The sequence below is a fragment of the Cyprinus carpio genome, chromosome A1, assembly GCF_018340385.1.
Source record: "Cyprinus carpio isolate SPL01 chromosome A1, ASM1834038v1, whole genome shotgun sequence".
NCBI lineage: Eukaryota > Metazoa > Chordata > Actinopteri > Cypriniformes > Cyprinidae > Cyprinus > Cyprinus carpio.
This window is the reverse complement of record NC_056572.1, coordinates 9,845,796-9,863,568: the sequence shown is the minus strand read 5'-3', so window position 1 is coordinate 9,863,568 and position 17,773 is coordinate 9,845,796. Positions and strand designations below refer to the sequence as shown.

Below are 17,773 nucleotides of genomic sequence, written 5' to 3'. Positions count from 1 at the left end.
CTTTTTGTAATGTAATGACATGGCAATGTTTGAGGTGTACACAGGGACATCTGCCTCCAGTCTGGCTTCAGAGAGGGGCATTATGGCAAGCTTAGCCAGGGCAAGGCTGAGTGAGCAGTCACAATGATGGATTCAGAAATGGCAAGTGTAACGTTTGCATTCATTTGAATTTATACAGCTGTGACAGTCCAACATTGATCAAGAATTAGCCACAAATCTGTTCCTTTGTAGTTGCTAGGACATTATGGATGGTTGCTAACAAATCTTAAAGGGATAGTGATCCAAAAATTTTTTATTATGTTATCATTTACTCACCCTAGTGTCTTTCCATAAACTTTATACAAAACCGTGGGTTAACACTAAACCACACAAACATACACACACTAAATCAGCTCAATTATGGGCTGCTAATAATGCAATCACACATGCACTACAACTCTATTACTACAACTGTATAACAGACACACGTTAAAACCACCACACACTCATGCTGATATACACATATACAGATGTTTTCTCCATTCAGTTGGTCTGTGGTCGCTGGAAATGAAAGACACTTGTGCATATTGGAAACAAAGTATTGTTTAACCCTTAGAGGCTTCAGGGATTCAAACTGAACCCACAATTAATATACCTCATTCACCTACAGTAGTTTTAACATCTTTTTTATAAGAATTTATAATTGTATTTTGCATAAGGCTTTAAAATAACAATTTCATTTTGACCATCTAACTTATAAGATCAAAGACAGTAATTATTTGGCAGAAAAATCAGAATAGAATAGAAATAGAAATTATGGCATGATTCATCTTTTTCTTTGTGATTGATGAGAACGTGAATTCCAACACTGACATACTTGATTTGAGGGCAGTGGGGGTGACCACTATCTCACTGCCCAGGTAGGGCTGCAGGACGCTGAGCTCAGGTTCAGAGGGGTCAGGGCTGGAGCGACCGGACGCCACACTCCCTCCGGGACTCACCATCGCCCTCTGCTGGAGCTCCATCTTCTCATACACAGCCTTCAGCTGAGGACAACAAACACAAATCAGATTAGAAAACAGAAACAAAAAAACATCCTAAAAATGTATACTGTATATACACATCATATTTATTTTACAGGACACACAATGCTTAAAACAAAGAGAACTGTAGGTCCCAATATAACAGCATCGATTAAACTGTTTCTTTATTGTTTTGTGCAAAATCCATATCCCAAATCATTTGTCCAACAAAAATTACAGCATGAAAATGGTTAACACTGAATATGAAATTATTCCGCATGCTCATAAATGTAAAAGTTTACACAAAACAAACAAAAAAAGGCACAGAGATTTGTTCAGTAAAAGGTAGAGTGGTTGATCAGTGTACTACTGGTAAGTCATTCTCACTCAGAGCAAAGCTCTGAAAAACACAGGCCAATATTAATAATAGATTTTCAAAAACTACTATGAATGTAATACTGGAAGAACAGATGCTGTTTCCTTTGGACGTACAGTATGAGAAAGTCTGGATGAGTTACACTGGCCCGAAAATGTTTTTGGACACTTCAGCCACACTAATGTAAATTAAAAAATAATAATAACAAAAAAATCTAAATATTAAGCTTCTCTAACACTAAAAGTTTACAATAGTTTACATTTAAAATAACAAAATATTTTTTTTTCATGAAAAAAAAACATTTCTTAAAATATGTATTATAAAATACTTCATTTTATATACAATGTAACAATAATTAATAAAATAACTTAAAATCATCAATCAAAAACAAAACAAATATATCAAGCATGTCTTGATGCTGGCAGTCCAATCGCATAATGAATCAGGATGATGTTAAAAATCACAGCTGATGCTACTGCTGGTTCATTCGCCACACTGGAAAGGTCAAGTTGAGTGCAATGCATGTGTTTGCTATTCACATGTTGGCAAATATAGGCAATCCTGTTTTTCCATTCAAACAAACTAAGCAAACATACCACAGCATACATACCACATTTATATTGCAAGGAGTATGTAAGTATGCTATACTGAAAAAAATACACATGCTTATCTCTTGGTGAGAGATGTGATTATTCCAGCAGGTGCCTTAATGGCCCGAAATGTAATAAGTAATTACTAACGAGTTAATATACACAGCCATCAGATAATAATTAGACACATTACACCAGCAACCGCTAATTGTCTATAGAACAGACTCTAATGTAACGGCTGAGAGCTTATGTGAAATGCATCAGTCGAGTAGCTTACAGAATTTTTCCCAATCATATAAACACGGCTGGCAGTATGATAAACAAACATAAAATGAAATAAAAAAATAAACCCCAAGCCGACAAGTGTCTGTTTGTGAGCACATGCGTTAAGCATCAACGGCCAAATTAGATGTGACAAGGGAATCAGAAGCTGTCAAACATAATGTCATGGTAGCATTATGAGCTGAGAGGACGCTGACGGTAATGAGAGAGAATACGTTCGTGTGCGCTGTGGTCTCTGACCGTCTCCGATTGGCACGTTGATAAGCGGCCATAAAGCCAGGCCGTCTGATGAATTCATTCGCCAGCCACTAATGAATTAGCACTTCCCTTCTTTGCCCACACTCGCCTTTCCAATCACGTCACAGGCCTGGCAGAGGAAACAACGGCTTAATGAAAGACAAAAAAAAAACACCAGGGAGGGTGAGACGGAAGCTCAATATGAAGTCATCTGCATCTGTGACTGTTTTTCAGGAAAACAATAACCGGTGACATGCAACAGGAATACGCATCATCAATCATGGGGAAATATTGTGCCCGGTCTGTGTGATTCGATGGCCTGACATTTCTCATGCTGAAAAATAAACAGAAATCGTCCGGATCAGATGGCAAAAGTGAGAGAGAGGGGAAAAGTAATCTTCGGGAATCACTTCTCCTCGGGTTTGACAGATGGCCGTCTCTCTCCGGTTCTTCCTCTAAGTGCTTCATACCTGATCAAACTCTATTTCTGGGCCTGAAGCGTGCAGGCTGGGATATTCATCACCACAGTTGTGTGTATACAGTACATGCTGCACATTATTCATGAAAGATCGTAGAGGTGTGTGACTTGCGTGTGTCGATTTCAGCCAATCACAGAGCTGCAAACAGAACAAAAAAAAAACTATGAAAACTCCTTCCCTCATAATAGCAGCCAGGCAGGTCACAGATGTCTCTCTTGAGGGCTGTAACACGGACACACTCTCAGCTTTTCTATTCTACTTAGCGGTATTCATCAACGACACAACTTCTGAGAGGATATGCGTATATATGTATGTATTAAGGGAATATATTAGGGCTCAATCGTGTTGGTGAAATTTCTCTATCTTAGGAAAGAGTCGCTGGCAGAGGCCAAAACTGTAAAAATGATGTTTGATTTTTCAATTTATGATTCAGTATCTACTGGGAAATGAACAAACAGCCATACACATTCATTGTGTTGTTTTCTGAGCACCCTGCCATGAGGGTTGGGTTTTAAAGACGTGCGATCATTAAACATTGCTTGTTAACATCTAAAGCTCACTTAAATTTGTTCTAGATCATTAGATGCAATGTTATGGTGCCTTGGAGGCCAGTCTGAAACTGGGTTCCTTACAAAAAAAAAAATAATTACAAAACACTGTCTGTTCAGTCACTGTTAAGTCAGCAGCTCAATCACATGAATGGAAACCCATTTGACCTCAGAGTAAAGCATAAAAAGGTAATTGAGTGGGAAAATAATTCTAAATAGTCACATTGTTTTGTACATAAATGTAAAACTGTGACATACTGTATAAAGTGACAGCTGTGAAAAATAATGTAAATTTTGTGGCATTCAAAATCAATTTGTTGCAAGTAAAGTTAAAATTATGAGCTATACAATCAACTTTGCCAGATAAATTCCCATTGTGGCATACAGTCATAATTGTAAGAATAAGTCACTTTTGTGACATGTAAAATCAAAACTTAGATATAAAGTAGTTATATAGGAATATAGTTAAATGTAAAATATAAAGTCATATTGCGGCACAATGTCAAAACTATAGCAAATTATGACAAAGTCGTAATAGACAACATCGTCCATCGCCGATGGCAGATAGACATCACGATGTTGCGCCGGCACGCTCGCTTTTTAGTTTTACTATCACTTTCGAGATTCATGATCGCACATACTCTGTTTATACTATAGAGCAGCAGTACTTACCACACATTTTACAAGATTATATATTTATCAGTGGTACTGAGGATCTGCAAACCATTCGCCATCATCCTCAGTCATCTTTCCTTACACAGTGTCTATACCACCGCACCGCATCAGCTAAAGACTGTCTACACTGTACGTGACAAAGCGAACATTGAAAATCACTTGAAATTTGTGTCAGCATGTCATAAATAGAACGCGGAAGCTGTTTACTGTCAGGGATTTGTGGTGTCATGCTGCTTTGCATCCAGTGTAGACAGCATCTCTGATTATAATTAGTTCTGATCTATATATAATGAATCTGTTTTAGATCAGTGGTTCTATATTTTGTTGCGCCGTGCAGCTCGCATCCGGTGTAGACACGGTGTTAGGAATCGTTAGTTGTTTTCCCTTGTAATGATTCACGCTTCGGGCGCACCTCCCCCAATCCCCCCCCACAGAGAGCCCCCCCCCATACAACACCCCACCCCCAGTCACCCCTGCCGATGTCATCGTCCATCGCGATGTTTGACTGTAGACATCATCCGATACTAAATTTGAAGACATCACCCAACCCTAAATAGTGAGTCAATGTTTTGGCATATAAAGAAATTTTAGATATAAAGACAAAATTGTGACGGAGTGAATTTTTTAGCATACAAAGTCAAAATGAAATTTTAAGTTTAAAGGGGACATCGGATGCCCGTTTTCCAAAAATTGGTATAATTCTTAGGTCCTTCATGAAAAGTCTGTAACATGCTTTGTTTAAAACTCCTCAATGGTCATGTAAAACAACACACTTTTAACCTTGTCAGAAACAACTCTGTTCACAGTGACCCGTTTCTGTGCATGCCTCTTTAAATGATAATAAGCTCACCACACCCCTCTCTTCCATTTTTTGTGAAAGTTACCATCAAAAACTAAACGAATCCACTGCGTCCTCAGTGGCTCTGATGTCAGGAGAAAATTAAGAGTCTTCTGTTCATTTTTACATCCAACTACAAAACACCTGCATTACTTATGAGACATTGTTGTGCAGAGAAAAAGGAAGACAGCGTACAACTGGCTGAGGGTGGAAATATGCTAATATGGGACAGTGAGTCAACAGTCGTGGGCTGGGCCTGAGCATGATGTCATACAGCTCAGACAATCAAAACGGCTTGATAATTGAGACTGTTTAGGTTTTGGGGGGTTTAAAAAAAGGGGGAGTGTATGGATTTTAATCACTGTAGGGTGGTTGTGTCCACAAACTGCTAAGACACATTTATATGTAAACACCATGTAAAAGTGAATTTTGCATCCAATGTCCCCTTTAAATTTGTGAGAAATTGAGATATAAAGTTACACTGACATAAAAACATGATGTGACTATGAAACAGTTTGTGGCATATAGTCAAAATTGTGAAATATAAAGTTAAAAAAGTGTGAGATTTAGTAAAAATTGCGAGATTGTCACATAAAAAGTCAAAACTGAGATATAAAGTCACAATTGAGACAAAAAGCCAATTTTGTAGCATATAAATTCAAAATGTCACAATGTGCAAAATATAGTCAGTCATTATGTAATGTCAAAACTGTGGCAAATAAAATTGAGATAAAGTCACAATTAGATATAAAGTCTCATTTTAAGTTAAATGTAAGATACAAAATGAAAGCTGGATAAACAGAGAAGAACCAGCTGCCCAACCAATTATTGCAACTTCTTAACTTCTCTGTTGGTACAAACTTTATTCTCATGTGTGACAAAATCCAGTGAATTGATTTGCATTCAAGTTAGCAGCCATCTCGCCCTCTCTTCTCTCAGCTCAAATGCAGATATTGGCCCGAGGAAACATGATGTAAAAAAAATGCCGACTAATGTCACTTCCTCTTGTAATCCATTATCTGCTCCACCTGCATGCTAATGAGAGATGGAGCCTGTTGCCATGCCAACCCCACCTGCCAATCAACACCTAGGTCATGACAGGATTTCACTGGTACAAGTAAATAAGCTGTTCATTTGTCAAAATGATAATGATTTTGAGCGTTATCGTGAAGAACAGGATCTTCTGTAAAAGCTGATGTAAGACATCAGGCAAGCAGAGAAGAGCTCATTGTCATTTCAAGCTTTTCTTCCAGAATTCCTCTTCTGCTATTAAGGCCCTATGAAATCCATTTCATTTTTTCTCCAAATTACGTTTTATTTTTTTCTAAAATTCTGTGTTTTCTATTTAATTATTTTCTGGATTCTGTTTTAATAAAAATAAATGCCTATTCAATTGGATTCATAAAACTTTAACAATTTATTATTATTATTTTCAACAATAGTGCCCAAATTTTGTGTTGTCTTTTTTTTTCTGTAATTTATAATTTTATACAAATATATTATCAAATACATTCATTTTGTAATCAAATAAATGCATAAAACTAACAATTTAATGAATATTTAAAACAAAACGAAAAAATTTGACTAACTGACAAAGTTCAGCACAACAGAGGCTTACTGTTTAAATTAAATGAAAAAACATTTTGACACTGTGAGATATTCCTTAAATATGTTATATAATATATTTTAAAAAGCTGTATTTTTTGTTGTTGCTATTATGAGAAGTACAATGTACTGTAACATATTTCTGTCATTATTTAAAAAGTCTTTTTTCAATTTAATATTCATAGACATTAGGCCATATTGCAATGTGATTCATTATACAGCCTTATATTTGATTGATTCATCCAAATTTTGGAAATTCTGTGACATTCCTCATTATACAGTAAATACCATTTTTATAACTGAATTCTGTGATTAGAGCATAGAGTCCTACTTTACATCGCATTCTTAATTTTCACTCCCGTTCCCTGTACAGTACTCCATTTTCTCATTTGTTCCCCTCTTTCACTCCAGATGACAAATAAACCTGACAAAAACTCTGTCTAAATCTCCCACCATGATCGTCCACAGAGGGGCATGGACATCAATCACACCTGTGTGACCTGCGCTGAGGCCTTCACAAACACACAGTGAGTCTGCACACACAAACACAGGTAAAATCCTCGGAATGTGATTGCGGGTGATGCTGTGCAAACAAGGCTGGAATTACAGGGATTAAGGAGAAGACCAGACTAATCTGAGGAGGGCCGCCATGTGTAGGCTGAACATCGGCTCAAGATGTGTGAGATTACCTCTCAAAAAGCCTGGTCAGCAACTTTCGCCCGCAGAGGGTATTGGGTAACCGCTAAAACACAAACACACATGTATGAGAGCTTACAGCCTAAAACAGGGCATCCCACAGAAAAATAAATACATAAATACACATGGTGATATACAAAAGACATAAAACAACCTTTTTTAGAGGCAACCACTACAAATTTAAATATATATATATATATATAGAGAGAGAGAGAGAGAGAGAGAGAGAGAGAGAGAGAGACATATAGATAATAAATAAATACACATGAAATTAATAACAGAACAAATAAATAAGTAAATAGAGTAAAAAAATGCCCAAATAAGTAAATGCATAAAATAAAACAAAGGACATTCATAAATAAAAACAAATATAAGGATAAATAAGCAAATTAACACAATTTTAAAAAAATAAGAAATAAATGCATTAAATAAAAGCACCAATAAAAAAGTACAAATAAATGATGAGTAAAAGCATAAGGAAATTCATAAATAAACAAATGCATAAACAAGCAAATAAATGTAACATAAGAAATAAGAAGTAAATACAAGAACAAATAAATGCATAAATAAATAAATGCACATACAAATGCATAAATAAATGCTCAAATAAATAAATAAATAATCCTCTAAAAACATAACCAAAAAAAAGTAACTGGATAAGTATTGTTCAAAACTGATATACACATAAAAGTGACCACATAACAATCAGATTCTATATTAATGTGCCAATCATTCATTTATATAATGTGATCGCTGCTTGCCAGCTGCATACAGCCTATACATATGCAAATAAAAATAATAAATGGATTTAATTTTTCATGTTATTACTGTTGCTGCCATTTCATTTAAGCAATAAGGCATATCATTTTAATACAAAGCTGTGTGATTAAAGATGACAATGTTCAATAAATAAGTAAAAATGTATTACTGTTTACTTTCTCATATTTATATTGCTGTCTAACAATGTATTCTTTATACATTTCATTCTCACTTTTTTTCAGGACTTTTTTACTTCACAAACACACACATCTAATCTCAGCTGAATTCCTCTTTAACAAAGTGTTGGAGACACAGAGACAGGCTGTGAACACTCAGGAAATGAAGCACCTCGTTCATAGCCTTTGAAGAGAACATGACACCTGACCTCTGCTAATCAAACACACCTACAGTACAGCTCTGCCTGTGTGTGTGTGTGTGTGTGTGTGTGTGTGTGTGTGTGTGTGTGTGTGTGTGTGTGTGTGTGTGTGTGTGTGAGTGAGAGAGAGAGAGAGAGAGAGATCACATTTTACCATATACACTGGGGCCTAATCCTGAAAACCTGCAGTAATATGGTAAGTGTATAACAAGAAAACATGACTTGAGTGGCCTACTGAGGTGGTACAATGGTACAATGGTACAATGGTACAATGATGGGATCAAAAGGCAAAACTATAGATTTATATATATATATATATATATATATATATATATATATATATATATATATATATATTCTATATATATATATATATATATATATATATATATATATATTATTTCACACTTTCATTAGAATTAGAAAGCATATATTATATATTTACATGGTAACAATGTACTGTATTGTAAGATACTTCAATGAATAGCACGGTGGTATCCAAAAACTTGGAATTACCACACTTTTACAAATTTACTCAAATTAAAGATACTCCATATATCATAACAATATTTCAGTCATCCTAATGGGAATTTTCTTCTTGGATTTCAACATAAAACAAAAACTTGGAAAAAAAATATAATTAATTGGACTATAATGGAATAAGCTGTTGATCATTAAAAATAAATAAATAAATAAATCAAAAAATAATATCAAGAATGTTACAGCATAATGACTTTGAATTGCCAAACAAAATTATATCAAGTATCATTTTTTTATAAATAAAATTCTTATTAAAAAAAAGATCTTAAGATCTTTCCCTAAAGTAAACAAACAAGTAAATAAATAAATACAATTCAAATAACACAAAAAAAAACATGCATGTCATGTTACGATTAACCAACATCAGAGAACTATGATCTTGTAAATGTGTTGTGAAACTACTGAAATATCAACTTAAAAATTCAGAGGTATTTCAAGTAAATATTGTGTGTATAAATGGGTTTGTCTGACCAAAAAAAAAAAACACTTTGGGAAGCTGTGCTGTAAAGGAATAAAAATGGAAATGAAAAGGACAGATTCCAAAGGAGAATAAAGCAAAGAATGAAACTGGAAAAAGTGAGAATGTGAGCTCCAGAGCGGGTCAAAGAGAAAGCAGCTAGAGTGGCGGCTCTGCTCCACGGGTATCTGCCGCCCCCTCTTCTCCTTAATCACTCCTTCCATTTGAGCGTCAGCCCCTCCGGAGCATCTGAGGGGGTAAATGTGCCAGTGAAAGGGGGACGGATGGAGGGTCTTACGTGAGGGTGAAAGAGAGCAGCTGGCATTAGCTTAGCACTAGAGAGAGCTAATTATTAGACTGTTGGAAGGGGAAAAAACATGACTGATGTGTTCACGAGCATCTTGATGAATGGTGGGCTTTTTTAACGTGAGCTACTTTGTGGGAAACAATGTGCCAAAAATCCCCCCTGGGCTGTGGTGTGTGTGTAAGATTAATGACAAATTTACCCTTTCTCTTTATGAATGCTTATAAATAATAATAAGACCTGTCACGTCGCAGGGTGCACTGTGCAAGCACAGCTGCCTTTTACTGGAACCTGCAGTAAATCAAAGCATCTGTGTGTGTGTGTGTGCATGGAGGGTGCTGTTCTCCATTCAGATCTGAGCTTCAGGGGGTTTATGAGGAATTGTGGCTGCGGCACACGTTTGGAAACATGCTGAATGTGTGTGAACTTGGTTTTAGCTCTGAAACTTGCTGTGATGTTTCGTTCACACTTCTGAGCAGCAGGAAACACTCAGCTAGGTCACTGACAAATAATGACGAAGATTTATGAAAAAAATTATTCATTGTTTGGTGTCATGTTTTTTTTTTTTTTTATAAAACATTTTGATGTAATTGCTCTAAAAATGTAAAATGGTGTAGCCAAATAGTAAAATGTTTTCCTTGAGTCAGCACATCAAGGTATAGTATGTTTTACAAATATTTTGAATATCAAGAATGTTACACTGAACAAAGCGTTTTTCCAAATATAAATTTTCAAAGACAAAACACTTTTTAAAATAAGTTCCCCAAAGTAATTAAAATAAATCATTAATAAATTAATAAGTAAAAAAATATTGTACAAAAAATAAATAAATGCATACATGTATTACAACATATAAATATAATATATATAAAATAATAAAAAACATATGAATAATAAAAAATGCAAAAATATGGAAATAAATGCAGAAATGCACGAATAAAAAATAAACACATGAATTAAAAACAAAATAAATAAATAAAAGCCAGTTAAACCAGTGTAACAATTTATATAATTAATACATCTGCAGTTAAATTAATAGATCCAAAAAAAAATGAGCATCGCATCATTGACAAAGATGCAAACAAGAGAAATAGACAAAATCAGACAATAGAACCATATTCACTGCAGAATGCTGGGGGGGGGGATAAAAAATGTTTCAGTTCAGTGTCTGCAGAATGTGGTTTCTAGGGAGTTACCTTGGAGACCAAAACACATTTGTGCTACAGTACCTTGACACCTGCAGGTAGTTTTTTTGATGCTCTAAAAAGCAGTGATATTCATTTTCAGGCTTTAAGAGCCTTGCTATGGTAGTAATCAAACACACACACACATACACCCACACAAGCACAGCTTGAGACAAACAAACTAAAAACAATCCAACATACATCACATTAAATCAAAGCAAGTCCTACATCTCACTTATATGTTTGGCCTCTTTGTTTCTAAAGCCTGAACTGTGAGGAAAAGGGAGGATGCATTGAAAAATAGAAACACACAGGCTCAGTGGAGGAATCAAAAGCACTAATCAGGCATCTTGCATTGCCTAACATGCCGGAAACATCCAATGTGGGGTCAATCAGACCTAATCATCCGTCCATCCAACGCCCCCTTCCATCTCTCAGACCATTTCACACACACTAATTACAGCATAGTTTCCCAAAAGTTTTAGTGTAGCCTTAAAAATAGTACAAAAGGGTATTATTTTGGAATTCTCTTTTAGGTTTCTGACAGTACACGAAACAACTACTAGATCAACAACAAACTAGATCTTGCAGAAAACACAGTTCTCAACAGGACCGGTATGATCCTCAATTTGATAAAATGCCCTTAAAGCCATTCTTTGATGATTTTTTTTCTCGTGGAATTTTCTTTAAATATCTGTCAGGAAGATGTTACTCCAACACAACAGCCAACAGGCCTCTTGAGAATGAAATATGAATAAAAAACCCTGTAAGAATTACAGTTTATCCACTAGGATCGTATTTGACTCTTAAGGGATTCTTGCATTACTCCACTAGGATATGCTGGGATTAGCTCCAATTAGAAATCCACTAGGAAATCCAGTAAGATATTTAAGGCATGCGGAGCTGAATCCAAGCAAGTGTGTGTGTGTGTGTGTGTGTGTGTGTGTGTGTGTACATGGTTTAACGTGTGAATATCATTAGTCATGTCTCTAAAATTGCAACAGGCTAAATGAAATCGAGACAATTTAAAGTAGTTGCCTGCAGGTATCAGCCATAGGAAGTGTTTATCTCCCAGCAGAGGGCACACATGCACACATCCCTTACCAGCCTCTGCCACAGTGCTGGAGACATTCACATTCTTGTGTAATCTGAATCATATAGATAGATATAGATATAGATATAGATATAGATATAGATGTAGAACAATTCAAAAGTTCGAGATTGTAAAGATTTTTTGTTTTTGAAATCTCTTATGCTAACCAAAACTGTGATAATGTGAAACAATATTACAATTAAAAAAAATATTGTTTTCTATTTTAATAGATTTTAAAATGTAATTTATTCTTGTGATGCAAAGCTGAATTTTTAGCATCATTACTCCAGTCTTCACTGTCACATGACCCTTCAGAAATCATGCTAATATGCTGATTTGCTGCTTAAGAAACATTTCTTATTGTCCCAATACAACATATACATCTCTAATAAAAGCCATTACTTTATGCTAAACCATAAGAGACAAACAATTACAATCCATCAAGGCTTTGAGATGTTCTCCCAGAAATAGGAGGTGACAGCATGTATCTGATAAGCCCAGACGAACCACGTCCGTTTCAAGAGGGCTATTCAGACTCATTACTATCTCATCAAGAAAGGCTCATTCGTTAAGACAATTAATTAGAGTAGCAGACGCCTGTGAAAATTGATAATAATAATAGAGGGCGTGATGACTGCTGATTGGTTGACGGGGCAGAGACCCAGGTGCGGGTTTCCGATTTTAAATTGCAGTCGAGCTTCTTGCACAATGTGTTTTATTAGTTTTATCCTCTGCGGTTGACTTGCTAACCTCTTCAGCGTGGAGCGCTGATATGTGTGACTTGACACTTATGTGAAGAGTTAGCAAATTAACAGTGAAGAGGATGAGCTGAGATTCAAGAAACGCTCTCAAGCTGTCAGTCAAGTGTTACTAAGAGTGTGAGGCCTAATGAAGACGCCGTGGAGCTCCGCTGGAGGCCTGGAATTAACAGTTTAGAAAAGAAACTGAAGTGTAATGTCGGCACATTAATTAAAGCACTGGTGATTAAAATAAATAAATGTAAAAAAATAATATTATTATTATTAACAGTTATCACAATAATTATTATTATCATCCTTATCATTAAAGTATTCATTATAATAATTATTTATTTTAAGCACCAGTTATTATTATTATTAATAGCAATTATAATAAATACATTCATATTTTTATTAATATGAATGCATAAAATATAATCTTATTTATCATATTTAATTTATATACAAAGTGTGTATGTGTATATATATATATATATACACACACACACACACACACACACACACACACACATATATATATATACATACATACATACATACATATACACACACACACACACACACACACACACACACACACACACATACAGTACATATATACATATATATTATATTATATTATATACACACCCCAGCTATTTACAAATGTCACTAAAAAAAAGTCTACATCAGTTGTGTGTGTACCTTGTGTGAGTATGAAATAACTAATAAATAAGAACATGGACTTATTCTTGATAAAAGTTAGTCAGGGTCAGAAGTATGTTAGTACAATTTCAGCACAGATGGTCTAATCACTATAATAATCCATCCATAATGAAGCCATCTGCTGAGGAGTGACCACCTGAAAGTAAGAAAGGTTTAACACATAGTCTGGATGTTAAACATACTGTTCTCATCAGAGAAACCTTAAGAAAGTTTCAAATGAGAAAGTCAGTAGAGACGAAAAAGACAAAGACTGACTGACACTTTGTCGGTTTAAAGTGTGGAAGGCTATGGAATCATAAATGAGCAGAGAGTGAAGCTCCAATTCATCTCTTAGGTCTGTAAAAACCGATAAGACTTAGTCTAGAAAGGGATGATGGAAAAAAATTCAGAGTAACCTGTACAAAAGTAAAACGGTACCATGATATTACTCAGAAAATGTTTAATGGAAACATCCACTACCATGACACTAATGATGGAAGCTGACCAATTTAATGATAGAAAATATCATGTACATAACATTGCTAACTTTTATGAGTGTTTATTGTGCATCCCTGTGGTTTATCAAACAGTAAAATGATGTTACCGTTTGAGACTATCAATGAATTTTTGTAGTGTCACTGTACTATTTGTACAGAAACGCTGTATCCACAATAGGGCTGGGCGATATATCTAACGATATGATCATGCGCATCTAGTCAGTAAATCTGGTTCCTAGATTACCGCTAAATCGCCATCACCTGCTTTCAAATGGAGCGGCATTTAATAGACAGAGCCGTAGATCACTGACAAGGTACGCAATATCGCGTTCATTATCGAAGGCTATTCATCTGGGATAATGAACGCAATATTGCGTAGCTTGTCAGTGATCTACGGTTCTGTCTATTAAATGCCGCTCCATTTGAAAGCAGGTGATGGTGATTTAGCGCTAATCACGGAACCAGATTTACTGACTAGATGCGCATGATCAAATCGTTCAATATATCGCCCAGCCCTAATCCACAACACACAAATAATGTAGCAAATTAGATAAATACAAGTAACCAACTGAAAGTTTCAAATGAAGTTCCCAATCCCAAACAATAAATGACAAAATGAGTGTGTAAATGTACATCAGCAGCTGTTCTTTGAAAGTGGTCACTCCAAATGATGCATGTTTCATGTTTGCTGCTAATGATCTGATTAAAAAGAAAAGTTCTTTATTGTGTGTTCAAAAGAAACTACTGGCAAACGACAGTCTTCTCTCATCAAAGCCTTTGTTCTCAGAGTCGAGAAACATTCCCCCAGTCTGGGAAATCAATGCTGGGAAGAGGACAGAGCAAAACACATGGAAATGAAAATGCATAATACATAGATGCCCAATGAGATCCGACCTGCATCATACTGCCGGATTCCTTTCTTCTGCTAATATGAGAAGCCAAAACTAAAAGCAGCTCATGCTCTTAGAAATGCAAAGTGAAAGCATCAGCCCACCATCACAACTTCAATGAATATTAATATTTAGTGTGAGGAGAAACATACAAATTTTTAGTGGCGCATGCTAAGCCAAGTCATGTTCAAAGGCAGGCAACTCTCTACACTGCAAATAAATCACTCGCATATGTGACTAAATCTTCACTCTGGGTGACTAAATGATGTCTATCGTTAGCCATTGGCTAATAAATTCTTATAATTTATTCACTAGTGTGTGAGTTGGAAGCTAAGTATAAGTTTAGCACAGATATATTTTCACTCGCTGAATGCTCTGACTGAGCGCTTCAGAGTTTCACTATCCATCAAGCGATCTGTACTTTTTCAATTCATCTCAATGGATGCGCAGCGCACCTGTATTTGACGCACCGTAAACTCTAGGGTGAAAGCGCACAACTCGCCGTCGTTTTGCTGATAGTGCTGTTTCTCTCACACATGCAAAGAGAGAGACTCAGAGTAAACAATGTTCTTTGTTGTATTTTCCTGTCAAAATCACGGAGTTCATTTAGAATTATTCTGCTTTTAAGAACAAGCAGAAGATATGCAGGTTTCTCCTGTAGTGGGCAGAACTAATGTGCAAACAGCAATCTCATTGGCTGACCCTCATCTATTACAGTCTCCGTTTTGGTTTCAGCAAATCAGTTCGAGCGAACGCTGATCGGTCTGTGCAGCACTGGCTGAAGTCGAACACACCGAGGCTGAATCCGAAATCACCCCCTATACACTCGTTCACTATTCCCTACATTAGGCCATTAATACAGTTCACTTGAAGGAGTAAATGAAAACGAGTGAATTCGGACACGGAGTGCACCGGAAGGACCGCCGCATTTGCATAGTTTGTGCTTGCGGTTTAATAATCATTTGAAACTGGCAGCTCCAGTAGTAAAATGAAAGGATTTATCATGAACTCTGCCATGGAAATTATGTATAAACCCTGATTAAACAATTTAATAATCAAATTACAATGAATTTATACCTGTATTGTATTACACTGTGTGCTGAGGATACCCAGGGCTAGAAAAGATACAGCTTGGGATGGGTGTATTGATCCTGAAGTATCGATATATTGATACCGTTGCGAATATCAGAAGTATCGATACTCGAATGAAAAATATTGATACTAAGGAGTGTTTTTTTCCCCAGTGATTTTGTTTATTTAACAAAAAATTTATGCAATTGTTGCAAAACAGAACCAATCAAACACAGAGAGTGATCACTCACTTCTATCAGTGCATTCAAACAGGGCGGCTTTTTTCAAAAATTATCATAAGAAACCATGGATTATTTTGAGAACAGAAAAAAAAAAACATATATGTTTGAGTTATTTCGCAATAAACCAATTGAAATTGTAGCCTATTGATCATGTTCTATTCTGCGATGTTAATATAACATACTGTACACTGTCAGAATAAAAAGGTTGCATTTTATGAACCATGGTTTTACTAAAATGATCGTAGTTCAACTATGTTATTTAGATACATAGATTTCCACAGTAAAACATACTTTAACCATGTGTGAATAAAAATATAACCTAATAAGTTGCAAAAGTGAACTCAATGTCCACTAAGGCTTCAGATACCACTAAATGTCTGTCCCCTCAAATAGTGCCCTATTTAAGGGTATGGAGTAGGGATGCACCGACCCGGTACTCTGTATCGTATCTGCTCCGATATGGTCATTTTCTGCAGGATCGTTAATCCTAAACCCCAAAAACAATACAAATCCAAATTGTGCATATAGTATTCTGTGTTATTGTTAAGCCCCACGAGAGGCACAAAAACATTATAAAGCACCATAAAGATTTCCCGCACTATATTCCAAGTGTTCTGAAGCCATTCCATACTTTAATGTGAGGTAGAGACGAATATTTAAGTCGAGTTCAGTAAACTCTTCTCTCCGCTGCGGCTGTCTGTCATCCTCCATTCAGCAATCAAACTGCGTGTTGTGTTTGGTAACTACAGTCAAAACGATGAAACTCTCTTCAAGAGTTTAAAAACTGTTCAAAGAAAAGGCTCAATAAACGAACGCACACATTTAATACACTAAGCATCAATATCTATTTCCTTTGTGCTTTGAACTTCTCTATGCAGAGCGCTGCACGCTGTGACTCCATATTGCTTCAAGCGCATCATTCTGCGCACGGGAAGTGCAAAAGCGCTTTGTGCCGCTCCGTATTGGAGCCTTTTGTATAACAAGACTCTAAATTGTGACCATTTTAGTTGCATATGCTCCCTAAATTTAATGTGTGCGACCTCAAAATATATTTGGGAGCATTTGTGCGAGTGCAAATAATTGTTAAGGGGCGACCTATTTTCATTTCTCTACAAAGCGTTGGCTAATTACTGCCTAATACGTGCCTGCTGTGAGCTCATACAGTGACCAGTCCACCGTTCTTTCATATAATCAATTAAACTTCATCTTTACGTTCTTACGTTTAAAGCAGATTTTTGGCTGGTTAATATTAGCCGTCAATCACTCCCTTTCACTGCACTCCGTTATCATGTGACAGAACTAACTAGCGCGGAAAATGTGCTCCTAACTTTTTGAGGTATTATAATACTTTTGTTTCCTCCATTACGGTGCTATACATTTAAAAGGAGTGTCTTTTAATTTTAAAGTATATATTTATATATAGATATTTACTTGTTTTTCATTAATGTATTTTACAACAGTACAAAGAGCAATGTGTAACATTTTACCAGATTCAGTCCTACACTTATTCACTTTTATTTGTTGCCCACTAAATGATATTTTACTAAATGTTTAGATTTTATAAAATTATTGTGCACTCATGATTTTGCTG

The 17,773-nt window shown here is 35.7% G+C and overlaps 1 protein-coding gene across 3 annotated transcripts in view; it reads right to left on the bottom strand.

Annotated features, from left to right (window-relative positions):
* Positions 1–17,773, bottom strand: part of LOC109060930 (partitioning defective 3 homolog B-like) — a 171,993-nt gene that overhangs the window by 136,825 nt on the left and 17,395 nt on the right. For all 3 annotated transcript variants that reach the window (XM_042742723.1, XM_042742648.1, XM_042742791.1), the window contains exon 3: positions 857–1,025. In XM_042742723.1, the coding sequence (XP_042598657.1) occupies positions 857–1,025 (169 nt within the window). The remainder of the gene's footprint in view (positions 1–856; positions 1,026–17,773) is intronic.